The sequence below is a fragment of the Centropristis striata genome, chromosome 20, assembly GCF_030273125.1.
Source record: "Centropristis striata isolate RG_2023a ecotype Rhode Island chromosome 20, C.striata_1.0, whole genome shotgun sequence".
NCBI lineage: Eukaryota > Metazoa > Chordata > Actinopteri > Perciformes > Serranidae > Centropristis > Centropristis striata.
The window spans coordinates 13,144,394-13,171,826 of NC_081536.1; the positions used below are offsets into that span (position 1 = coordinate 13,144,394).

At 39.8% G+C, this 27,433-nt stretch overlaps 1 protein-coding gene across 1 annotated transcript; it reads left to right on the forward strand.

Annotated features, from left to right (window-relative positions):
- The first annotated feature begins 531 nt into the window (after positions 1-531).
- Positions 532-26,633, forward strand: crtac1b (cartilage acidic protein 1b). Its single transcript, XM_059359027.1, has 15 exons — positions 532-607; positions 3,740-3,930; positions 6,089-6,285; positions 6,680-6,816; positions 10,351-10,507; positions 12,884-13,018; positions 13,130-13,272; positions 17,221-17,357; positions 19,010-19,092; positions 19,329-19,429; positions 19,536-19,704; positions 20,936-21,081; positions 21,974-22,016; positions 22,121-22,264; positions 22,545-26,633. Exons 2-15 carry the CDS (start codon positions 3,746-3,748, stop codon positions 22,670-22,672), a joined length of 1,905 nt encoding a protein of 634 aa, XP_059215010.1. The 5' UTR covers positions 532-607; positions 3,740-3,745; the 3' UTR covers positions 22,673-26,633.
- The last annotated feature ends 800 nt before the right edge of the window (positions 26,634-27,433 follow it).

Sequence of the window (27,433 nt, forward strand, 5' to 3'; positions counted from 1 at the left end):
ATCATTAACTTAATAAACAGATGTATTAAAATTGCACAGGTGTTGTTGGGTGCTTTTGAGTTGGGCCCCTCAGGAAGAAACTGGATTAAAAGTAATGAGAAATGGGTCTGATAGAATAAAGCACCCGTGAGACACAACAAAAAGTACCTCTGGGGTTTGCGGGTACCCCAGTCGGGAGGATGAAACTACAGTAACCAGGGCACATGTACATTATAGGGAAAAAAAATGCATGATCACATGTGGATGGAGCAAGAGTCAGAGCATCCCAACTGAACCGAGGAGGCTCCGCATCCCCATCCCAGCTGCGTCCCTCTGCCATCATAATGAGCACCTGGGGACACGCCCACCCGCTGCTTCCCAGCTCCGTCATTGGCTCAAGGTTTAAATATTTCACAGGCTGTCCGGCGATTGGCTCAAATACCACACAAGTGATTTCATAAAGCAAATCTTTTGGAAGTTGTGTAAAGGGAATAAGTGGGAAAAACCCTTGAGATAACTGCGGCATCCACCGCACAATTAACTGCCTGTATCACCTTGTCTTTCTCTCTCTCTCCTGGCTGTCAATCGCTGGAGGATTTGTCGGAGTTTTCCGAGCGTCTCTGCATCTGTGAGTACCTGAGTTTGTTTGCTGCTGGAGCTGCTGCTGCCTTCCTCTGGGTTCAGGATGACTGTAGCTCCGCTGGGATCTGCTGCAGAGATACAGGAGAAAGTTGATCTCAGATCAGAGCAAACGATAACTCCAGATTTAGACGCTCGCTTATCAGTATTCAGTCAGATAGCTCGCAATATTGTTTCATCATCACCTGCAGTAGCTGCCACGGACTAAGTGCTGCTTCACACACAGTGGATCCTACAAAAAAAAAAAGGAAAAAAAATGCCGATGAGCAGATAGTAATATGAAAGACGACCGCAGGTTTTGCTTTGTTATATATTGGTAGAAAAAAGCCTTTTTTTTAATTTTCTGTCTTTTTTAAATGAAATTTAATTTATTTTTTAGCAGTTATCCATAGTGTTATATATATATATATATATATATATATATATATATATATATATATGAGCTGCTTTTTTAAAACTTATATTCATTAAGTTGTGAGATTTACATAATTTAATGATCTTTTAAAAACACAGAAAAGTAAGATAGTTTGATGGATAGATATATTATAATAAATGTAAAACTTCAGAAGTATGTATACTATTGGTATACCTTTTTATATTAAAAAACCTCCTAAAACTATCTAAATTGTTTACATGATATCGTTCACATGATGGTGTTATGTTCATGGCATATAAAATGTGTTAGAAGATATGACTAGTGTTTGGTTTTGGAGCAGAAGAGGTGTTATAGTGAGTTGTTGCACTGTGTCTTTGCTGGGATGAGGTGTTTTATTATCTGATATCCTATGTGGTAAATGATCGAAACTTAACAGGTTAACATTAATGGCAATTGTTGACTGCTCAGAGTGACTAGGACTGGTACAGCACTTTGTGTGTGTGTGTGTGTGTGTGTGTGTGTGTGCGTTCTGCAGCGAGGGTGTCCTTCACAGAGAAGAGCTCTGGAAAACGTGTGTTTGAAACTGAAGATGTTGCTGGCTCTTTGTCGCAGTGTTATCAGGATCAGAGCTGGGCTTGAACGCTCCAGGAAGCACATGCTGATGTTGCATGCCGTGGTAATGGCCTCTTAATGCCAACATAAATAACCAAATCGAAAACATTTCTCTGCTTCAAATGACAAATTTTTTCAAGGGCTATTTCATGGCTGTTTTGCTACAAATTACATTATTCCACGCGTCCTATTCTTATAGTGTTGTTGACCCTTCAGATGTTACATCCTCAAACCCCAATGAGAGCATCAATTGTTGAAAAGTCACATTGCAACTTTATTTGACGACCTAAGTGGGGTTGTGAGTGTTTTTTTGCTGCGGTGAATGTGGGGCAAAGCGACTGCATGTCCTTGACTGGATAATGTAATACCCCACCATTTTATCAGGCCGCTCCCCAATGGTTTCAATCTTTTCTTTTCCTACATCCCTCTTCTGTCTAGTTATTACTCATTGAATTATTGGAAATAATTTACTTTTCTATATCAGATTGGTGTTAAACTGAAATATGCTGCAGTAGCATGGGAATAAAGTCTTGTATTTGTAAGGATATTAAAGTTAAGCTGTCTATCTGTGACTTTATTATCTAAAAGCAGTTGTTTTGTCTTCTAATTGTCTATTTTAAAAGATTATCCATGTGAAAAAATACTTCAAAAAAGTCTTTCCTTTCCTATTACCCTTTTCTTTTACTTTTCAGGTTCTCCTTTTAATTTATAGCCCACAGCCCCTATCTAACACGGAGTATATGAGCGAGTCTGTAAAGCTGCCTTGTGTAGTGTGGAACTGCACAACCCATTTGTCATTACATCCTGCTCTAATGGGGAGAAACTGCCTCATCCTGAGCTCCCAGTGTTGTTAATTAACCCTTGTTGCTAACAGCCACAGTCTACATTGCTACCAGCTCTCCAGCCGGCGTTATCACCGCACCGCCTGCCAGGGGAGCTAGCATTAGCCGGGGCCATATTTCTGCAGGTGTCAGCGGAGGTGCTTCCTCTCCCTGCCGATGTGCTTTTGAGAGTATTACTCAAACGGCAATGCGGTTTTATCTTAAATTGAATTGTTGAGGGAGATGTTAAAGAGCCATACATCACCTGGACACTATGAGAAGAAAGGGAGACTCTGCAGGAAGCAGAGATGGGAACAGTTCAGTGGCATTACAGATGGAATGAGCACTATGACGAGGGCTGCGTGCATAAATCTGCGGGCAGAGCAAATCAAGTTGTCAGCTTGTAAACACCATTTAGTGTGTGTGTGTGTGTGTGTGTGTGTGTGCTGTTCATGATGAGTGTTTTATTTTAACCTTAATGAGGTGACCTTTCTCTTCCCTCTTTCTCCCCTCAGTCGTGTTTCTTTTCTCTTTTCAGTTTGAGCTTCCCACTTCTACCTGTCTGCACTTTACAAGTCGATGGGATCAATTCCTCTATGTTCACCTTTTATCTACTGACCACTAAAAGGACACTTACTACATCACAAAGCTCTTTTATTCCAAAAAAAGCTTTCCCAATTTAGAGTGTGTCCCTGTCTCTGAGGAAACAGTGCCTCAGGTCTGTTATATCAGGTCATATTGGCTTCCTCTGTGTTCACTTGGCCTCTGGCTAATGCCCTGCTCCACGTATGGATTTTCTGTCCTGTAATTCCTCAGGCCGTCTGTCTGTGATGGGTTGTTCAGATCTAACCCTGCAGTACGCTGTTGATTGCGGTGGTATATCTTCATCTTTATGTCGGAGTATAGGAGGAAAGCCCTGCCAATGATCCGCTGATATTTGCCACGCGATGGATTTGGAGAATTAGCAACAAGGGCGTGTGCTGCAGTTTGCAAGTGCATGACTTACAGTTTTTATTTGATTCTTATTTGGCTCTGGACAAGTGTGCTGTGTGCAAGTGTACAAGTTCAGTCGGAGAGTGTTGTGTGGGGATTTATAGGAAAGGAATTGCACATTGCTTACGAGTGCACAGACTGTGTGCTTTTCTACAGCAGCTTTGTTCTACTTTTTAGTTGTTATTTCTGCACTTTTGCTCTTCGGAAAATGTATTTTAGTAAAAGTGGCAAAGATTTTAAAAGCAGTAAAAAAGACAAATAGCATGAGAGCAGCTTTTGTCACGTTCAGCTGTTGGAAACTGTGTGTTTTTCCCTTTAGGTGAGGATGTTGTTGTGGCTGGTTTTGTTCCTGCCTGTCATCTCCTCGGCTCAGCGATCAGAGCCCATGTTCTCAGCTGTAACCAAGACCGTCCTTCCTCCTGACTATGACAACAACCCAACCCAGCTCAACTACGGCGTGGCCGTCACTGATGTGGACGGAGACGGCGACCTGGAGATGTTTGTAGCCGGGTGAGAAAGGGAGAGGGAAGGTTGTGTAAAACACCCTTAAAGTGCCTTATATCCCCTTGCTCTTCTCACAGAATTTCAAGACCAATTCTCTTTCCATCATTCACAATTAGAGCTGTTGAGTGATATATAACTCTAAATCAGAGACTTAAATAAAAGTACACTGTCATTTTCTAAGCTAAAGGTTGAAGACAAAGGCAAAAGACTAAAAGACGAGAGATGGTAAGGGTGCCCCGAGGCTCACTCAGCTGATGAAAATAGATGTGATTGGATTGAGCGCCATTGACGGGAACAGTTTGGCAAGCATGCCTCTATCCAGTGAAGCAGCAATGAATTTCCCAATGCTTAACAGAATATAGATGGACTAAAATGACCCTGCTTAATAAATGTCATATAGCCAAGATACCCTATTCAGCAGGTATTCTGGACAGGAGGGCATCACAAAAGCTCAAAGAGGACATATTTCATTGGAAGAGTATTAGGATTTAGTGTTTTAGTTCATTTTACACTGACCATCTGTATTTAAGTGTAGCATGGTAAAAAAAAATGTTCCAGTTACACTATTACTAACAATAGATGAAGGTGGGACAAGTCACTGGTTCCACTTTTTTCCACTCAAAATGAGACCGTATGGTCATTTTAATCCAGAACACAAATAAGTGACTGATCAGGATCTCCTCGTTGCCTCTTCTCTGTGTCACTTTAATTATTATTAACAGATTTTATCAAAATTATTTCCCAGGGGAGACTTTCCAAAGCTTTTGTATCCAAATGTGTATTTCAAAGATTTTTGCAACCTGAATATTTAGCCAAAATATTATTTTGGCTGCAAGTTGTCCCCTGGTACAGTAAAGGGATGGTGGATTGATCTAGGATCAGTTGTCAAATTTAGTTATAGCTATGCCCATAATCTTCAACTAACTCTATGAACACATGTGTATTTAATTGACAGATATTTATTACTGTTGCCAGACAACTGTCAGCAAAATCTAAACTATCTAAACCACACTCACTATGTAGCAGATGAGCATAGTCTTAATAAATAATACTATTGTGATTTAGGTTGTTGCAGATTTAATCATGAATATGAGAAATATTTGAAGATATTATTTAGAAGTTTCAGAAAGTCCTTGTTATTGTCTGTTAAGTGAACTGCAGTCAGCATTCTGTTGCTCACCGTCGCACTTCTTTCACCCCCTGGGAATCACAAGACTGAACGTGATTTACTGGCAACATGTTGATAGAATGATGGAAAATAAATTACAATAATATTATATTTATTTGGATCATTGGTTCCATATTAACTAGCTCGTGCAAATGACTTATTCAGCTAATATTAAGCAGCAACCAACGCCAGAAGCATGCAGCATTGCTAAGTTACAGATAGCTTGCTAACCTTAGCTTAGCTAAGGCTACAGTTAGCTCGATGGCTGGTGAAGTAATTTGGCAAGTTAGCCAACTAGCATATTCACTCAGACAGTATTTTACTAGCCATAACACTCGCAAGCAAGTATTATTGTTACACACACTGATGTTGTAGGGGAGCATGCATATACATCCTTTGGCTTTTCCCAGGAAACCATCTCATATTGTACATATAAATTAGTCTGTAGGTTGTTGTAGGAAAATGATGACTAGGGGAAGGTCTCAGTTTTAAGATGTTACAATCCATTCACACATTGGGAATACAAAACGATTAAAACATGTAAATTGACACACATAATACCCTTAAAAGAGTAGGTGACTTCAAATCAGTGGAGCTGATCTTTTAAAGGTACTATAGGAAGCAATTTATATGAATTGCACTCCTATAACATTGTCTGGCTAATGTTAGAAAACTTTGAAGCATGAAAACTGGTGCAGCAGAACCAGACATATGCATAATGCATAATGCATAATGAGTTCCCCATTAAGAAACCAAGTTGTCAGGGTCTTTAAAAACCCACTTGACAAAATCTTGCACAAGCACAATCTTAAGGAAGCTCATCTACAAATGAAGAAACATAAACACAGTTTTCAGGATTTTTAGGCAACATCATTAGTAACTACTTATGAATTGTAGAACAAAAAAAAGGCACTCCATGATTTAGGCTGCAAAAATTCCTGCTGACAGTCCCATGTAATGAAGATGTAACAGCTTGCCACTGGTGCCTGTTGACAGCTACAACGGCCCAAACCTGGTGCTAAAGTATGACAAGCAGAAGAAAAGGCTTGTCAACATCGCCGTTGACAACCGTAGCTCCCCCTTCTACGCCCTGAGAGACCGCCAAGGCAACGCCATCGGAGTGACAGCGTGTGACATCGACGGAGACGGTCGGGAGGAGATTTATGTCCTCAACACCAATAATGCCTTCTCTGGTACAGTACATGCTTTTACACACAAGGATACACTTTCACAGAAGCACATTTACAATGCATTTTTGCACACACTCACACAGGGGCTGTGCCTCTTTTCTTGTACAGAGACAAAGCAGGAGAATCTGTATGCAGATATTAAGCTTATCTCATCTGAGTCCTCATCAGATAACAGATAAGCTTTGTGCTGCTATTAATCAATCTGAGAGCTGCAGAGCGCACACTGCCAAAACTACAACACCTAACTCTATCATTTTTATAAAAATGATCGAGGTCACTGTCAGCCACAACAACCTCTTGTGTTTCCAATCACCCACGGTTCTTGTATTGCATAACGCCTCTTTACTCTCTGCACAATCTTTGCCTCTGCTGAACTCTGCTTCTCTCCCGCATCAAGGTCGGGCAACATATTCTGACAAGCTGTTTAAGTTCCGTAATGGACGCTTTGAAGATCTGCTGAACGATGACATTAACGAACACAGAGATGTGGCCAACCGTATGGCTGGGCGCTCAGTGGCCTGTGTGGACAGAAAGGTACTACACACAAACACACACAAAGTAGAGTATATGCAGATCCACAGCACACACACAAACTCCCCAGAGTGTCTTCAGCGTACATGCATGGGTGCTTCTGTTTGTTTACCAGTGATAACTCATGCCCTGCCTACGCCGCCCTTCTCAGCATGTGCTATGACAGTTCATTTGGGGGAATGGTGTGCCATTTTCTCTCTTCTGTCCATCGCACCAGTGTAATTACAGAAGCCAGGGCTCGTTTGTTTTATAGAACATCGTTCGAGGGGAGGAGTGATGACTGCACACTACTCCTTTCTGCCCGTAGCATTTTCTCTCCTTCACTCAGTCCGTTTCCCTATTGTTTTCCTCCCTCTTTCCACCTCCTTTACTCCCTTTTTTCTCTCTCTGACAGACACGCTCATACTCTTTCTTTGTCTCTTATCTCACACATACGCTTACAGTTCTCACTTCCAATCAGGGGACGGGATAAAGAAAGTAATAGTGGGAAGAGGACAGTAGGGATTACAAAAGATTTTTTTAACCACAGTCCCATCTCAGTGCACACTGATAGGTTGTGTGCCTGCCAAACCGATTGGAAAGATATCTGCTTTTAATGGCATAATGCTTTTAGAGGAAGCCAAAACCCTGATGTGTATTCTTCCATGCTAGTTCCAGCAGACTGACAGAGAGAGAGAGAATACATTTTCCTATTGCTGAACAAGTTTTATTAAAACAGATTTGGAACCACGACAGAAGGTTACATAGGCCAAAACCCAAGCGTGTTGTATAGTCGGCTAGGTAGCTAATGTCTTTGCTCTTGTTTACTCATAAATAAAGTGTTATCATTCAGGAAAAAAGAGGGGTAATTAGTCATTCAACAGTTTCATCCCTCCCAGTCTCCTTGAAAGTGACGTCCCATCATTAGTCTTATACAAACTGATGAAGGTGACATATTGAGGGTTTTCACGTAGAGCTGATGGATTGGTTCACTTTCCTGGCAGGCAGGATGGAGCTTTTGAAAATAAGTGGATTTTAAAGCCAGAGTAATTGAAATGTGATTAATAAAAAGCACCCTTGAAAGCAACAAGAAAAGAATAAAAGGCTACATTAGAGGTGGAAGCTTCTCAGTGATAGCTGTAAAGACTGATGTAAAGGGCATGCAGTCTTAAATCCCTGCACCAGCATGCACTTTGCAGGCATGCACCATTCACAATGCCAATTCCAGTGACAGAAATTAGCCTTGGGTGAAGACTTATTGAAAAATCATTGACTTTTAAGTTTGTTAAGTAACTGCCAGTGGCCTTCAGGTCTTTCATTGTAGTTCATTCTCCTTTTGTGTCAAGTGTGTGTTTTCTCAAGTGTGTTTGTGTGTGTGTGTGTGTGTGCGTACAACCCACTCCTCCCACCTCAACAGAGCATAATGTGACGCTTCATGACATTTACATCAACTAGACTCATTTACTTCTCTTGTCTTAAAAATATAGTAACACAAATGGTGAAATGGCGTGTATGTGTGTGTTTTCATATGTGCATGTGTTTGTATTGATTGAAATATGTTAGGCCTGGTGGGAAAGCTCATTGAAATCCAGTGTGTAGTCTATTAGTGTGGTTCCGTCTGTGAGTTTGTGTCTGCAGGGACTCTGACTGATAATGGAGTGTGAAATTAATCTCCAAAGGGAGGCGGAGGAAGGAGTAGGCTGAGAGGCAAAGAGAGAGGGTGTAAAGGGTAGGAAACCGGGTGAAGGGAGATAAAGGGGAAAGAAAAAAATGGGAGAAGGTGAAACTATGCACAATATTCACCAAGATGGCAAAAAAATAATAGATAAAAGAAGGTTAAAGGATAAATCTGATCAAAAACAACCTATTTCATCCTGTTTATTTTGCTAACACGCCCAACCTTTTATTTAAAGCTGCTATAATTTATTTTGAGGATCACGTGAGGAAATATTAATTGAATCAGCATCCCCCTTAGCTTTACAGAGCTATTAGCAAGTTTCAACTAATTGTTTATCAGTCTGGCCCGCAATTTTACAGTTTTGGTTCAATCTCGCCGCTTGCATAACATCTTATTCGGCTGAGGCAGGCAGCTATTTTGAGTATAAAAGCACTTAATCCACTGTTAACTACCTGCTTGTGAACATATTGAACCTTTTGCAGCTTTAGCAAATGACGTGTATTTTCCTCAGAAGGTGGAGACCAAAAACAGAGCTAAAAGACTTAATATATTGGCACAAACATAAGTCCAAATTTTTTTTTTAACAATATTTTGTATTAGTTTTCAAGTTTTACAATAAAATTCAAACAAACAAAAGTAAATGATAACATACATAATGAATGCAGAGCAGAACCCAAACCTTCATACACACACCCATTCACACCAGGTAGATTTGCACGAATTTATATAGGCCTATGTATACATACAAGCACACATACACACACACACATGTATGCATTGCACACGTATGCATATCTAAACAACATGTACATACATATATTCTTATAAACACAACCATATACATACTTATACATACATGTAAACATATACACATAATAATAATAAAGATAATTTAAATTTTATGACCCTATTTTCCAGATGCTATAATGTTCAGATATGGTTCCCACAATTACAAATTCCTTCAGCTTTCCTTTGGTAATGTAAGTCAATCTTTCTAATCCGATGCACTCTGATAGTTCTTTTTTCCATTGTTTTATAGAAGGAGCCTCCATGCTCTTCCAGTTCAAGGCAATAGCTCTCCTGGCATGCAAAAGTCCGAAGTACAACACTTTAGTCTGTTTCTTTGTGTGTTTAAAATCCTTGGGATAAATTCCCAGTATACAAAGTTTTGCACAGAAGGGAATCCTGACTCTAAACACCTCAGACATACAATTGATAACCTCATTCCAGAATCTTTGTATCTTTGAACATTCCCACAGACAATGAATAAGAGTACCTTTATTATATTGGCATTTAGCACATGTATCTGGAATATGATTTGACATACGATTAAGTTTTTCAGGGGTTATATAAAACCTTGTTAACCATTTAAATTGTATTAACTTGAGCGGCGTATTTATAGTTTGTCTTTGGGCTTTTAGACAGGCCTCACTCCAGTCACATAAGTCCAAATTAATGATAATGTTGCTCTGTAACTGCCGAATTGGTTCAATATATTGACTTAAAAGTTTATAACTTTTCCACCATTTCCACTGCCCCCAAGTGGCTAAAAAATCTGTTATAGCAGCCTTTACATTAAGTAATTATATGCATGGCCAGATTCACTTATTCAGGAACTAACAGGCTTGAGAGCCACAGACAACATATTTTTTAGGTCCATTTTGAAGTATTGCATTAGAAAAGCTGTGTGTTAATGACAATTCCATCATGTTTTTTCAAAAAAGGTTTTTAGTCTTGCTTGTTTTTTTTTTTTTGCTTTCTCGAAAAAAAAAATTTGATGTGCTCAATGTGAAGTGGAAAGGCTTTGCTGAATAAGTTATGTTCCAGCAATGAAAAAACAGTATACTGATAAGTGTAAATCATATTTCTTTTCCCCCCAGGGTTCAGGCCGTTATGCCATCTACATAGCCAACTATGCTAGTGGCAATGTGGGTCCTCACGCTCTCATTGAAATGGATGAGGCAGCGAGTGATCTTTCACAGGGCGTCATTGCCCTGTCCAACGTGGCAGAGCAGGCCGGAGTCAACAAGTTCACTGGTAGGTATGAAGAAATGACTGTGTGTGTGATGTAGATCATTATCCAGCATGACTGGACCTTCAGCCTGATTTACACAGACGTCTGCAGAGGAACATGTGCCTGTTGTACCCATGGAGTCTGAAATATAGGACTTCAGTACAGAGATGGGAGGCGAGTAAGGGAGAGCTGGAGAGGTGCCAGGTGAGAAAAAATGGAAAAAGCAATAGATGAAAGAGAACATGATGAATGTAAGTGTGAGAGAAGAAAGAGAGAGAAAGTAGTGTTAGTGAGCTCTTTTGGCCCCGTCAGCTGTTTACTCCAGTCAAAGTCACGGGGAAGCGAAGGCGAAGGGCGACACACACGCACATATATCAGACCAGCTCAACAGCCCAGAGATGGCATCTATCACAGCCTGCTGTGGTTCCCCCAGACTTCTGAAGGTGTGAGTACAGGTACGTCACCACAGCACAGTGCGGTTTCTATGCAATTAGCCTAGTCAGTATGATCAAAGTGTTACTGTAGATGCCCAAAGGGAAACAGAAACTGTATATTCTGCAGAGGTTAAAGGTGTACAATGCAGGAATTGTTCATTCAAAATTGGCCCCTCCTCCCCAGCTGAACAAAAGTGAAAGCAAATGTAAGATTCACTCACATTTTAGAATGAGCTTAGCCCGCTTGGCATGTAACCCTCACCATATATTTGGTGGGTTTTCGGCACTGTGTCCCCAAATTTCGTAGAATCCTGTGCAAAAAGTTGCTCAAAAGTCATGATTGAGAGGGGTTATTTTTGTATCTTAAGTGTTGTTTGGAATCCTGAATAGTACACCTTTAAATGTTCTTTTTATGTTGACAGGACATTACAGTTGTTATTTTACACATCTGTCATAGAATCACTCCTGAACCTGCTACTAATGGTTTGTAAGGGGATCGAAGTCGTTGAAGTTGTGAGAAACAGCTTACCTTGTTACCCAAATAGCTAAATCCATCTCAGCAATTTCACACGATCCTCTCTTTAAGGAAGATGCAGTCTTCTGTAAATTAAGTGTAACTGTTTAATTTATCATAAACTGCTTCTTACATCCCATCAAAGCTCAGCACTGTATCTTATTCTTATTTGTTGGAGTCTTTTTTTTTTTAAATCTCCCATTTTTTAAATTTTTATTGTGTGCATTGTGTTCACTGTTACAATGCCTCCAATTGTCTCATACGTTGAATGGGTTTTTATTGTTTTCCTTTCAGCTACCTTGCTGCAAAAGCTCTTGCTCACACGGGAAAATAAAGATCAGAACTGCCATTTTAAATGCATTTGAAACTGAATGGATGACCTTGAAATAGATTTTAAGCACAGAAATTCATCACCACATCTCAGCTCACTTCCCTGGCTTGGATCAACACTTCAGTTAACCCTGTGATGGATTCCTGTTTTGGTATGGAGGAGAAGAACAATAAATGCCAAAATGAATGATTTCACCGTGATTTGTTTCTTTGATAATAGCGCTGCCTTTATGATACTTCATTGTAACCATTGAAAAGTCCTTGACGCTGAAGTAAGTTTTGGAAATGGGAGACGACTTTGTATTTGAGCATAACAGAATCAATCTTCATCATCTGTGGATCTTTTTACATGTAGGGTGTCATCGAAGCCACCAGAGGGGCAGGGTGAGCCGGCCCAGAATGGCCGTGAATGATGTACGGTGGATGGCTTTGTCATCAAACTGCCGTTAATCAGAGCGGAGGGACAGGCAGTGAAGTTGTATATCTAATGGTTACATATCTCCGGAGAGACATTAGTGGTTTATGGCCATAGGGGGCGAGTGATATTTGTCTGGGCTGATGGAGCGGGCCAGTAAATCAGGAGCGAGTCCTGACTCACAGGACTGACTCTGCATACTGGAAGGGCAATCAAAGCCCTTTCAACTCCATAATTAGACTCTGCTGGTCTCAGATGAGACACTTTAGTGAGACACTTCACTTTATAGAATGTCATTGGAAAATCCTGCAGTGATAGTGGGAGCGTATTGAACAGCCACAAAGATCTTTTCATAAGGAAATTACTGTTAGCTTTTGGTTAACGCAAAAGATTCTCAGCGTGTGTCCTTGTGATTTTGTATTTATTTGTGCTTGTGCCTAAATGTGTTTATCAGTGTGTTTGTGTGTGTGTAGCCCATCAGAGTCAGTGTCTGTGTCAGCAGAAAGACCTGGCCTGCTTAGAGGAAATGGCCTGGAAAGACAGTAATGATCTCTCGTTCACTTCTGTTATGGCACTGATCTCTTTCCCTCTGTTCTCTCCGTTGTTTCACCTTTCCTGCTTCATTTTTTTTTGCTGTTCACACTCTTTTTAACTGACTGATTTTCTCTTACCGTTGACCTTCAACTCTTTGTCTCCGTTTGTGCAGGAGGGCGAGGCGTCGTGGTGGGGCCCATTGTCAGTCAAACCCTATCCGATGTGTTTTGCGACAACGAGTATGGACCCAACTTCCTTTTTAGGAACAACGGAGATGGAACTTTTACTGATGTGGCGCAGCAGGCTGGTAAGAGGAACCTGCAATGTTAGTTAATTATAGACACATCCTGCCAAAGCAATACGGTTTGCTTTGTTGTATGATATGTATATATATGAGTGTATTTCCATGTACCTGCAGGTGTGGAGGACCCCATGCAGCATGGTAGAGGGGTTGCTCTGGCAGACTTCAACCGTGACGGCAAGACGGACATCGTCTATGGGAACTGGAACGGACCTCATCGTCTGTACATGCAGCTTAACAACCGCAAACAGAAGTTTAAGGTGAGTCCAAATGTGTTTTCCTGGGTATTCAACAACTGTTGAATGCACATAAATGTCAAATGGTGCACAAAACTGTCTTGAATCAATGTCGCCTTTAAGGTTTCCTTATTTTTGAAACAAGTCCACTCAAAGATGAGGTGAAAAGGCTACCATCGTAGAGAGACAAAAGAGAAAATGAATGGGTTTATTGACATAACACTTTTGGTTGTAAAGAAAATACAAAACATAAAAGAGTGCTATTACCTCTGATGTCAATCAACCAGTAGACAAAAAGTTGACCCCATGAATGGGAGCCACTTTATTTGCACAATGAAGAAAAAAATGCATCAAATAAATGTACATAGAAAATAATAATAATAATAATAATAATAATAATAATAATAATAACAACAACAATAATAATAATAATAGTAATACAGCAAAGTTTGGGGAACTTTATAGGGGGAAAATTCAAAGGGAAAAATTAAATACATTAATATATGTATAATTAAATACATTTAAAAATGAATAACTATATTACAATATTTAAATAAATAATAGATACATTCTAAAATGTTGATGAAAATTAAATAGGAAAGTAAATAAATAAATGAATAGGGGAATTAATACAAAGGTAAATAAATTAGGAAGCAAAATAAAAGTACAAATATCAATTGATCTTACATTTATTTCAATTAATTGATGCCTGCACATGTTTAATATAACATGTGGCACATTTAACAGCATTTAAATTTTTATCTTTATTTTTTTATGGAGCCATGTGTTACATGTATTACTACTGTCTTTGTGTTGAGTGATTCCCCCATCAGGATATCAGGCGCTGCAAATGATGTAGAGGAATTTTGGAGTGAGGTTGTGGTTCCCTCCTTTTCTTCTTCTTTTTCTTCTTCTTCTCTCTCCAGAATCAATGTCTAATGAGCAAACGGCACAAAGACAGCAAGTCTCACCTATTAACTCTATGAATCACAAGAGATATCAATGCTAAAGGACGGCAAGTGAATGAGCACGAGTCAGCGCCGTCCCACTTTAGGATTAAGTGGGATTTAAAGACCAACGGGCGGTGATTTATTCAATCAACGACTATGGAAAACTCCCGTGAGACAGCCAGCAGTGTGCCTGTGTCTGTGTAGTGAGGTGAACAGCGGCAGGGGCAGAGATGGGCTCTCCTGCGTGTAAATCTGCGGAGGTTTGGTGCTCGCTGATCTATTTGTCAGCACCTGCGACTGCATCTTTTACCAAAGAGATAAACGTCAGAGGAGACATCTTTATAGGGGTCAAATAAGGGGTTAATGTGTGATGCTTAGCCCAGAGACAATTCCATCAGTGTGACACACACACACACACACACACACACACACACATACACACACACACACAGAAGACAAATTGAATTAGCTAGCCGATGTTTTTTTAAACTAAGATTGTTAAATCACAAGCCCACAACACATTTAAGACCCCTTTTCCCCACACAAGCTGACACTCCTACTAGCCGTGTTGACCTTTGGCATGTATAATGAAGCTGTTGTATCACTCCAGTAAACCGCTAATTAAATTGGGCTGAAACAGCAGCTTGCCTGGGCAGTGGAAAATGCCGATTAGGCCTGTTTGTGCTTTAATTAAAATCTATTGCCGAGGTTTTCCTTGCAGTAGTTTTAACACACACACACACACACACACACACACACACACACAAAAAAAACAAAAACAAACCCACACGTATAGAATATGTATTAAGTGATGGAAAATATCACAACTACAATTTTTTATTTTAATTTCTCAGGTATTGTGAACCAAATTCAGAGCAGGAATAATCTATTTACATGATTCTTCCAACTTATCAAACAGCGTAATGAAGTACGATATAAGTACACAATTAAAAATGCACCCATTTATGATATTATTTAGAATAATAGTTTCAGATAAAAGAAAATCCTTGTTGGATGAAAACCATGAAGTTATTAATAGTTATCATATATTTCTTCCCAAACTTTCTCTTTCTTTTGTTTTCCCTATAGAACATCTATTCATCCACCTGGTAATACAGTAAATGTAGAACTGTCCCTCCCTCCCTTGTGGCCCTCAGTTGGCCATCCCCTCTCCTTCACCTGAGAATCAGAAGGTCATTGTGAGCCCTCCCCACCCCCGGCTTTATGAGCCTTATAATTAAAACAGGGAGTAAATACTGGAGGGAGTGAAGGGCTGCTCTATAACTCTTCCCCGACTTATCACCGTGTCACTGAAGCGGGGCGATATCTGTTACTTTCTCGTGCAAAAACTCCTCTGCTGAGGAGACTTTTTTGGGCAGGAGAGCTGCAGTCCACTTTTCTGATGCCAGAGGATGTAAAAAGAAAAGAACGGCCTTTGTTCTTATCTTTGGGCTTTGGATGACACTCTTAGCCAGGGTGACTTACAGTGAGTGAGTGAGCAGATGACAGATGAGCACCTAACTCAAGGACTGGACACTGATAATTGATGGACTTGTTGAGGAAAATGAACTTGTGACCTTCAGGTTATGGAATAATCTCTCTAGGCACTGACTCCAATCGCATCACCTGTTTATACCTTGGAATGAATACATAAGATGGGAATAATGACAACAGGTTTCAGAGAAAGGTCTGTGATATTTTTCCACTGTGCCTCTCAAAGATCATGTGGCATTTTTCTGCAAAAATGTCCTATAGGACACGTAATGCCTGACTACTGTGTGGAGTTGAGCAACAGATCAGATCAGACCAAAAAAACTTTGTGTAACCACCTTGTCTCTCTCAGTAAGGACCAATCTTAAAATTGTGTTTCATAGAATCTTAGAACATGCTGTCATCAGCATACCTGTCCAGGGTGTACCAGGCCTCTTGCCCAATGTCAGCTGGGATTGGCTCCAGTCAGTGGATAAGGAAAATGAATGAATGTCATCAGCATATAACGTTACTTTGTATATATGACAGTGATTATTATTATTAAATAATCCAAAAACCTTGCTCTAACCGTAGGCTGTTACAAATGGATGTAGGCAATGTGGAAGTGCCTTAAACCTGCATTCTTTTTAATGGCCATCAGGGGGCATCTCCACTGGCTGCAACCAGAAGTTTAATTGTGTAGAATTCCATGAGGAAATTACTTCTCACTATCTTCTCACAATACAGCATGATGTTAATTGTGTAAATTAGGGTTCCATTTAAAGAAAAATAGGGGATAAATCTGAGTATGCTTTAGGGTGTGGCTACCCTGTGATTGACAGGTCACTAACACAGTGACAGTCAATTTGGATCGATGGGAAGCAATATTTTTGTGTATTGTCCGTATTTTCATCTTTGACCATTTCACAGTGTGCTTTCGGTTATACAGTACGGAAAGATTGTAGTTGTAATTTTTTTCGGTAAGTATATTTTGTTTTAAGCCAAAATAAAAATCCCAATTATTATCACAATTCACATGAATTACAGCTGCACCATGCTAACCTTGCTTGCGAGCTAGTGCTAGCATTAGCTGGTAACTTAGCGTTTGCTACCCCGCGCTTCTAAACAGATCCACCATCTCATCCAAAGTCACATATGGCTCCAAGAAAAAAAAAGACAAAACCAATGGATGACATCATCGCGGCTAAAACTCTCTGGCTCAAACCCAAAAGCAATGATGATAAGTAATTAAATTATAACAGAATATATTCAGACAGGGGAAAAAAGCTGAATAATACACAGTAGGAGAAACCAAGCACTTTAGGTGTGACGTAAATGTCCCAATGCATAGATAAAGAAGCATTTTATAATTTATGCGGCTGTAGTACAGGTCAAGTCTGTGATCACAATTTGGTTATAAAAGGGCATTTTTAGCATCTCCCCCCAGAAAAAATGTTCTGCATGTGTTTGGCTTCTGTTCATGTATGCATGTGTGTGTTTGTGTGTGTGTGTTTCACTGATGTGCCACGTGTCTGCCTTTATTTTTCCTCAGGATATAGCATCCCAGAAGTTTTCAATGCCATCCCCGGTTCGCACTGTCATGGTTGGTGACTTTGACAATGACAACGAGCTGGAGGTCTTCTTCAATAACATCGCCTACAGGGGGCCCTCTGCCAACAGACTCTTTAGGTACTCACACACAAAGACACAAACACATGCACACACATGCATACATACACACGTTATACAAGTGTAACAGTAAGTTTTAATAGCACTTTGATCATAAGTTTAATGGACTACTCTTGTGTCTTGATTTAATATTCTAAAACTGGGCTCGGAAGCTGAGAAGAATTTAAAATTCCCAGCCAAGGATACTTATCTAGTCTGGCATCCCGCCTCCTCCTCCACACATGAATGAATCTTTCATTAAGACAGTTTTAGGTCTCTTTTTGGCTCACGGTTTGGCTTCCTCTCTAGATAATATTAATGAACTCAGCCCTCAAAATGCAATATATGATACATATCAATTGTTAGAACTTAATAGTAGAATAAACCCATCCTGTCTGAATAAAAATCTGATCTGGCATATTTTTCTCAACAGGATGCACAAGTAATGATGAATGTTGCCATGAGCTGGTGGGTCAATTCATACTGAATATCAATAATCAGTGTAAGCCCCAGAGGCTTCCTGGATCTGAGTATTCCCGCAGGCCAGGTCATTGGAAGAGAATTTGTCTTTCTGGACACGATGATGTCCGACAGAGGTCACTGCTCTGCAGCCTGTGGCCCTGCCATTGTCTAGTGTGAAGATGAATCAGCTAATTTAAATCTGCTCTCTGGCACTGAAAAAAAAAATCAAGCTTAAACTTTTGTGCCCAAGCTAATTAATTCAATACCACTAATCAATATTTAGCTGAGCTGAGGCGTTTAACAGCCAGGATCAGCACATTAGTGCACTGTGAAATGAAATTATAACTGGAGGAAATGCTTTGTCACTAAAGGTAAAGGCAGTAAAGGTAATGTGCAGGATTTCTTCCAACGAATGTCTTTTTAAAGGCAGTCGACTCAAGGGCATAGTTAAAAACAACAGCTTTGGACCAGATTGCTTTACAGGAAGATGTTGATTACAGTCAGATAAAACCACAAAAACGGTAATGAAAATCAATTAGAAAAAAAATAATATAAATAAATGAAAAACAATAATTATTCGATTTTAGAAGGCTTATTGTAGTGTATTGCATTATTATTACTGATGCATAAACATTAGGCAACATTTTAGTGTTGTAGCTCATCAAGGTTAGCAAATTTTATCTACTTTTTGTACTACTTTATAACAGTTTAGCATATTTTATAAACTGATCACATGTTTTGTATGTCCAATCATAATATGTAGAGAAACTTAAGTTGATAAATATACGCAGTGGACTAAAAAGGAACGTTTCTCTAAAGTGTTAAGTAGCATAAAATGGACATACTCAAGTAAAATCAAGTACAGAACTTGAGTAAATGAAATTAACTACTTTCCAACACTGCTTATATATTTATAGTGGAATTATTATTAATGACCAAAGCTTTTATTATTTATCTTTCCATAACATAGAACACAATAAATGACAGAAAACAGTTTATAAGCCCAGAACAAGGTATTCAATCAAAAAAGGATGAACATGACAAATGAATAAATAAATAAATAAATAAATAAATAAATAAATAAATAAAGATAGAAAGAAAGAAAGAAAGAAAGAAAGAAAGAAAGAAAGAAAGAAAGAAAGAAAGAAAACATCAGAGTTGGTATTAATGATTTACAGTGTTTTGATGTGTGTTTGCTGTGATGTTGACAGGGTGAGCAGGAGAGAGCATGGAGACCCCCAGATAGAGGAGCTGAATATTGGGGATGCATCAGAGCCTGACGGACGAGGAACCGGTGAGTGAAGCAGAAAAGACAGATGTCTGACAGCCATGAACAGCCTCTTATCTGCTCTTACAACATGTGACCATTAGATGGCACCAGAGCTCCACTGGGGCTTCCTCATGTGCCTTATAAAAAAAGAAAAAAAGACTTGTTCCACATAATTAGCTCTATGACTGTTGAAAAATTATGTTTCCCTGCATGATGATAATAAAGGCCACTTCCTGAAGTGTTTACTTGCATCATTACAGGAGCTGTAGCCACAGACTTTGATGGTGATGGGCGTCTGGAACTGCTTATATCTCATGGTGAAAGTGCAGCACAGCCGCTCTCGGTCTACAAAGTCAACCAGGTGAGTGTTTGTGAGACATCTTAAAAGCCTCAACATCACTTTGACACTCAGTGGAGTGTAATCCTAACCCAAACCCTCCTTTATTCTCCTTCTGTCTGTGTCTCAGGGGGCCACTAACGCCTGGCTGCGAGTGATTCCCCGGACCAAGTTTGGTGCATTTGCCAGAGGAGCTAAAGTGGTGTTGTACACCAAAAAGGGCGGCCCACACACACGGATCATTGACGGTGGCTCAGGGTACCTGTGTGAGATGGAGCCTGTTGCCCACTTTGGCCTCGGTGAGTTTTTATCTCAACAATTAAAAGACAAATAAAAAGTGTTGTGGGAATTGAACCTGTAACTGCTTAGTAACAACTTTAGATGCCATGTTTTAATTCAGATCTACAGTATGCTGCCCGCACATTTTTTTGTTTTCAAGCTCAAAGTCTTTAGCCTCCTTCTGGTAGTGAGAAATACAAAAAGCTTTTGTATGCTGATGACTGGTCTGACACAACCAGCTCTCCACAGTTCCAAACATGTTGCAGCCAAATTTGAAATAGGGAGAAACTGATGACATATTGAGAATCTAAGTGGTTACTTTTTTTTGCCTTAAAGGCTTTTTGAAACTTTAGAAACAGCTTTTTGGCAAGAAAAGAATGATGAATTTAGTTAATTAGCAAGTAATTACGATTCCACTCTAAAACAGAAGAAAAACTGAAACTGAAGCAAATGTTTGCCACGTTTACTTCCTTAATTAAGACACATTTTCTCAACAGTGCTCCTTGCTATAGTCGTTTGACAGATAAAGACAAATGCACGGAAAGAGAAGCACTCAGAAGGAAAGTTGAAGCTCCATGTGGAAACCATTGTTTTAATACCGAAGGGAGACTCCATTGTCTGTGGGAGGGAGCTGGGTGGACAAAAGAGATGGCAGACAGGTGCTGCAGCTGGAAAACAGCCTGGTTTGTAAGAGACCAGCTTCTTTTTTTGCTTCAGCCCCCTCAGGAGTGTCAGCTGGTGGTCATCTAGGCATGGTAGCTCACCCTCTGCTGCTTCCTGTCTCTGGTCTGTGTCAGGACTGACCAAGCACAGATCAAATCAATGCCTGCTTACTCAAAACACGCTCAGAGAGCAAACCTACCACACCATCATGTCTTCAGGAGGACCGAGCTCCATCACTAGACATGTGAGACAGCACTAAATGAGAGGGTGTCGTACGGGCGCAGAACAGGTGAAATATTCTTTGGCTCTCAGGCAGCACACCTGCTGAGTAGATTACTGTCTGGCAAGATAACTCAAGATCTGTTTACATTAGAAATGTCACTTTAATTAAGGGCTGCAGAGGCCCTCTGGAGAGGGGCTTTCTGTATGCCTGATTAAAATAGTTAATGGAAAGAGAAGAGGAGGGTGCCGCGCTGTCTCTCGCCTAGTTTGTGTCTGTGGAAGCTTTATGAGCCCTAAAGAGTCACTAAAGGACATATGAATGTTGCTGTGTGTGTGTGTTTGTGTCTGTGCTGTTTGTCTGACCAGGTAAGGACGTTGCCACCAATGTCGAGGTGTACTGGCCAGACGGTCGTTCAGCGGCCCGACCCCTGGAGCCTTCAGACATCAACACAGTGATGGAGATCCACTATCCAGTAGATGAGGAGGAAGTCACTCCTACTGTGGAGATAGAGGTACAGAAGTGCTTCATAGTCCTCCTTAAAGATTGAGGCTGCTAACTGCAGAAGTGGTTTGATGGTGTCAAAAAAGTGGTTTAAGCATTGCATCGAGATGACTCAAAGAAACATATAGACTCCAGGTTTAATGTCGGTCCTGGTTTGTTCCAATTGAATTGAAAATGTATTTGAGATCTGAAGCACTGCCATGACAAATGCTTTATGACCTTATCTTGTGTTGAAGCGAACACCTGAAACAAAGTCTTGTTGATAGACCTTTATTATTTAAGTTTTTTGCTTATATGTTTTATATTTTACAATAAATTTGTGTTTTTCTTATCCTAATTCTAACTGTAAAAACTACTTGAGGTCAGGTAGTATTTAAGCATAGGAAGACTGTAAACCTGAAAAAGAAAAACATGGGGTTAATGGGTGATCAGCAGCTCATGTGTTACCCTAACTAGGTTAACCTTGCCATGTACAGACGCATTTTCACTGGGATCGTCTAGATACAAAAGCATATGCCATAATAGCTTAACGATGCTACTGGTGTGTGCCAAATTAAAGGAACATAAAGTGGCTTAGTAAGGTCTCTACAAGACCCTGAAAGAGTGTTTATTGGCATCGAAGTCTCACAAAGTTTACTGGAGAGATAAAATGTATTCATCCAAATAATATTCCATCATTTTTTTATTATGATTAAGCTGCATAAATCAGCAATTATCCTTCACTTTAAGAGCACAAGTGGTTCCAATCCTATGTCAGCAAAATGCCTCCCATCTGCATTAGTTATGTTTTTCCATTCACTGTATCAGGTTTTTTGTCATATTTGTCACCTGTCTGAACATTCAAAGGATTCTTTCTATTGAAATTCACTGTTGTTTCTAATGAGTCTGACTGTGTCTTGCAGTGTGGTCATGGGTTTGCTCTGAATGAGAATGGCCGCTGCACAGGTACGTTACAAATATGTTCCTGTTGACTACTCTATGCTTGTTTTTTCTTGTTTTAAAATCAAGAAAAAAAGTGTCTTTCCTTCCCTGGCCTCCCCCTCCCTCAGATAAAGATGAGTGTACCCAGTTTCCCACTGTGTGCCCCTCTGACCGCCCTGTCTGCACCAACACCTATGGCAGCTATAAGTGCCGCGCCAAGAGGAGATGCAACCAGGGCTTTGAGCCCAACGATGATGGCTCAGCCTGTGTGGGTGAGTGGTCCTGGCAGAGTCAGGGTAGACTTAGCTGGATTACCAAGAACAGGAGAACAAAGGAAGCACTGCCAGAGAACGAGATGCCTTAAGCTGCCTTAATTACTCTGGTTTGGAGTAAAGGCTTAGAGGTGCTAACATTCCTCTGACCGTGTCCCCTCTCTGCACCCCGCTGTCTTGCATGACTAACTCCCCCATGTGAATGAGCTCTCTTTCAGCCATAAAGACGCAGATGTTGGCTAACTTTTCCCTGCCCTCTGTTTCGCCTCTTTCTCTGCAGCCCAGGTGGCTTACTTTGGGGGGACGCGGTCTTCTGGGGAACGCAAGCGCTCGGGCCTTTCTTTCTGGATGCTGCCCGTCTCTGTGCTACCACTCGTCTCTTCCCATCTTCAGACTGGACTACTGTAGCCGTCACTATCCTCTACCCCTCTTAACTCTCTCCACCGCTAAATGGGGATGTACAGAAACTCTCTGAGCAAACTTTTCACTGAACATCTACTTGTCCTTCTCCTCTGTGGATCTCTGCTATCTTTTTCCATCAGTTATTTACAGCCTTGCCACCTCCTCGCTGCTGCTATGTGTCACCTCTTGGCTCCCGGCCCCCTCTGGACTATAAAGAAACACACAGGGAGCATGCTCGCTGGGAGCTACGGGGTTCAGAACTAACTGTGTCACACCCGCAGAGCCCTCACGTCATCACCTGGCACTTATCTTAGTGGGACCTGAACTGAGGCCAAGTCAATAAGTGGAGCTGCAGTGTATAAACCACTGCACATACAGTATTGCACACAGATCTTCTGGCTCTGCAACCCACATTCATTAGAGACACGCTGAGACCCCATCTGTATCTCCACAATGCCACAATGTTAATCCTAATACAATGTCACTCTCACTCTTATTATGGGCTGACTGGGATGCTGAGGAACACCAGGTCTCCAAGCTTTACGTTCTGTGAGTGTGTATGAGTGTGTGCGTGAGTGTGCTGTGCCCAAAGAGGCAGTCGGTTAGAGGAACATATGCCAGACCATCTGTCCACGGTGGTAGGTTACATTTTGTTAGCTCTGAAAAATACACAGTGAAGAATATAAAGACACGTGTATGTGTGTGTGAGCACAACAAAAGACACGAACAAATGAAGTTTTTTTAAGCACAGCAGCCAGAGGGTGTTTTTGAAACATAATCTAATGAACAATTTTTAAATAATTTACCACATGATGTAGAGCTGTACATTTTAAATGAGCATCAGCTTATAGTTACTGCTAATATCAACCCTAACTTTTTTATTTATTGCTTATTTCCCCCATTTCAATAAAATAATTGGCAGGTTACAAGAACATAAAGACAAAAGGAGGAGGATGTGGATTTTAATGGACCAAGATTTATTCTGAAATAAATTTATGTTCTTAAAAACATCTAGAACAAAACTCCCCAGTTCATTTAATGTATTGCTGGTGATGTTTGTTCATGTTAAAGCACAGTAGCTGGAACGAGTACTTGAATTGTTAACTATTTATTTAACAAGTTTCTAAACAATCTAAATAATTCAAAAGGCTGGTGATATACAATACAAGTTTCTGTTATTTGCAACAGAGCACATTGAAAAGACAAAATCAATAATTCAGTCAGTCTTGTTTACTTCTTAATAAATAATTCCCTTAAACAGCTGGGTACTGTAGTTTTTAGCAAAATGTCAATTGTGTTTTTTGGGGGAAAGATTTGTTTCACTATTTACGGCAGCATGATTGTGTATGTGAAATAAACTACAGGACCCAAATTCATTATAATGGGGGAACTTGTCACTGTTTACACAACAGTGTTGGTGTCTAGAGTGTGTGAACCAATCCACAACGCCCAAAAAAGTTGGGACATTGTCTAAAACGCAAATAAAACAATATTTTGCTAATCCTTATTGTCAACTGATTAACTTTTTTTTTTTGTTAATATAAACTCTGAATTCTGAATTTGATGTATTCTGTTGTTATATATGTTTTACACTTTGTCCCAACTTTTTTGGAATAGGGGTTGTTTCCTTTATATGGGGAATATTAAAACATCATCAATTTTTAATATAAATTATAACCTTATCCATTTGAATGAAAATTTTAAGGAGCAAAGATGAAAGAAATGAGGTGATATCTGAATCAAATAAAAAAAAACCTCTCACTCATTTCATTACTGTAATGACGTGAGGTAATTTTGTATGTTTTTGTTTCACCTAACATTCATAATGAAGCACTAAATAGCGCATTAAATTGCATAAAACACATGGAACCTTTCATTTTTTATTCAACACTACATACATCATTTCTGTCTCGTTGCCACGTGTTTCTTGAAACTTTTCAGGAAATTAATAAATATTTTGGCAGGAAAAATGACCAAAAAGTGAAAACATTGTCCTTACAAGCTGATGACAGCATGTTGACTGACAGATTTATTTCCACATTATTCTGCAGGGGAGAGAGTCAGCTCTCCTCTCAACAATCCCACTGCAAAAAACACAACACAGCCATCTTATCCCGAGTTAGAGTGCGATCACTGTCACAGCAGAGGATAGATTCATCAAGTGTTGGCAAGTACAGTCCTCCAGAGAAGTGATTGTGTGAGTGTGTGTCTGATTCATGGAGTTCTCCCTATTCACTTGCTGAGGCAAGTGTTATATTTTTTGGAAATATTTGGCCAAAAACCTCACACATTCCATTTAAATAGCCCCTTGACATCGGTCTCCGAGCCTGCTAATGAGCTGGACCCAAACCACAGATGCCACCTGTAAATATCAAACATTTCAGCTGAGATTTAGAGACTCAACTTATTTCTCTCTGAGACATTTTTAATGAAAGCTAAGAGGCACCAGAGCATGAAAAACTAATAAACAAACAATGATGGATGTGTTGAAGCAATTAAAATAACTCACCACGGATCTGTGTTGGATCGACGATGTTGTCATGCTCCCTGTGTAAGCCAAAGACTCTGTGGAGGACAGAGAGACCGAGGGTTCAGCAAGATCGCGTCCGCTCGAGTATCTGAATGTTTGCTCGGAAATGTTCGCTAACAAATATGAAGTTCAACTGAGGTTGCTGTAAAGATGTTGTTGTAAGGACTGAAGAATGGAAACTTTTTTTGTAGTTTGAATCACACTCTTGGGTCAGACTTTGAACTGATGTAAGCTCACAGTTTGCATGAACAATAAGATCCACAAGTTTCAAAATTGCACGCTTTGAAAGGTGTTTTTGACATTATTGCTCACATTCTTCTACTTAATCTCATCAAACATACTAACAATGTAGACATCTGTTGTCAAAGACTGTGTGAATCCAGTTTGTATCTTTTCCTACATGTGTTGAAATATGTTGTGGCATTTCAGCTGATTCTGATGTTTGTAAACAGAGAAGGGATACCGCTATTGGCTATATGACAACCCATAACGATATGTACATGCAACATGCCATCAAACGTATCATTTACAGTATTTGCTGTCTCTACTCTGCCTATTAAAACAAGCAAGGGGGCTCTGAAATCACAGGTCGTTATACAAGACTCAGTTCAAGATCTGAAGCTTCTCTGTCCAGTGAAACTGGAGTTTATTCCAAATATGAGGCAATGTTGAAGAAAATAAATGAAAACACAATATTCACAGTGATGGATTACTTCACTCAACAACTTTAGACTAGAGCCTGACCGAAATGGGATTTTTGAGGTCGATCCTGATATTAGAGAAGGAAAATTCCCCCATTTCCAATAATGGCGGCCGATGAAGTGAATTTTTGAGCTTGAATGAAAAAAGACCTTTTCTATTTGGATTTGGAACCAATTTTGCACAAATAAGACAGAGGAAATCAGAAGGCTGCTTTCTTATTAAAGAATATTTAACATTATTATACATACAATATACTTCATTGTCAACCAACTCTAGAAAAAGAGTAAAGAAGAAAAAAGATAAATAGCTAAATAAACATCAGTACTGAATAATTATTATCAGTCATTTGATGATGATTTAAATAAAGTATAAATAAAAAAATAAATATTTAAAAAACACCATTTCTACATCACCCCAAGCATCATTCTCTGCATTATATGTTCTGTAAAAAAAGCACATATCAAACAACATATAGGCCAATAAAATAGGCCAAACAATAAATCGGCCGAACTCTACTTTAGACATAACAAGAACACATGTTTTGGGATAAAGTGGAAGTACATGACCACAGAAAAATAGAGAAATTACACATTTATCAGTAACTACAATAACAGAATAAACCCCACTAAGAGCGAGGTAAGCTTTTCCCTCTGTGGTTCTCAAACTGTGTAATGTACCTTAACAGTGTCACTGAATGATGTCTAACGACCTGCAGGATGGATGATTTGCGTGTGTGTGTGTGTGTGTATGTGTGCGTGTGTTTGTGTTATGGTCACTGCCAGGGCATTGTTTGCGTCCCAGAGGCTCCAGCTGTGTTTCTTTCTGCTGAAATGAACTGCAAGTGGAGATGTCCCTGTTAAAAAATAAAACCTGGAACACAATGCTCAATGTGTGTGTTTCAGGGGAGTTTGGACCAGTCTGTGTGCAGCCTGTGTGTGTGTGGGCATGTTCTCCATGTGGAAAAATAATCCAAATGCCTTTTTTTTCATGCTGCAGACCACTAATCACATAATGTCCCACAAACAGGAGTTGCACAAGGTACACACGCCACCGAAAATGACAGAAGTTCAGATATACATGAGAAGGATATGTTAAGAAAATATTTGTACTGTACGGAAATGAGCAGGGAAAAAAGGAGCGGAAGGAGACAAGAAGAAAAAGCTGCATAAATGTGGATGTATATACTGTAGTGGCCATTTCTTTTTAGCTGCAGCCAGAGAGTATGTGTATTTAATTTTCTCTTTAGTAAAAACAAGCGTATTCCTACTGCAAACAACTGTCAAGTCAACAAGTCCTTCCAAAGCTTCATGAATGGAGTGGTGCAGTGTGTCTTCAGGCCAATGCAGGCCTAATTCTAATAATGCTCTGCGGCTCGCTGCAGCCTGTGGTCAAATTAATGCTTCATCATCCCTGCCTATAATTGCCTGAGCACATCTCAAGTCATTTGATTTCCATTTATTTGACTAATTCCACCATGCCCGCACAGTAAAACAAGTCAATGACATTGCAGATTAAGCTACTTCAACAACCATTTG

Coding starts and splice junctions, on each gene's coding strand:
- crtac1b (XM_059359027.1), top strand. CDS start 3,746: ATGTTGTTGTGGCTGGTTTTGTTCCTGCCTGTCATCTCCTCGGCTCAG. Junction 6,286..6,679: donor CACCAATAATGCCTTCTCTG/GTACAGTACATG, acceptor TCCCGCATCAAG/GTCGGGCAACATATTCTGAC. Junction 22,265..22,544: donor TGATGGCTCAGCCTGTGTGG/GTGAGTGGTCCT, acceptor CTTTCTCTGCAG/CCCAGGTGGCTTACTTTGGG.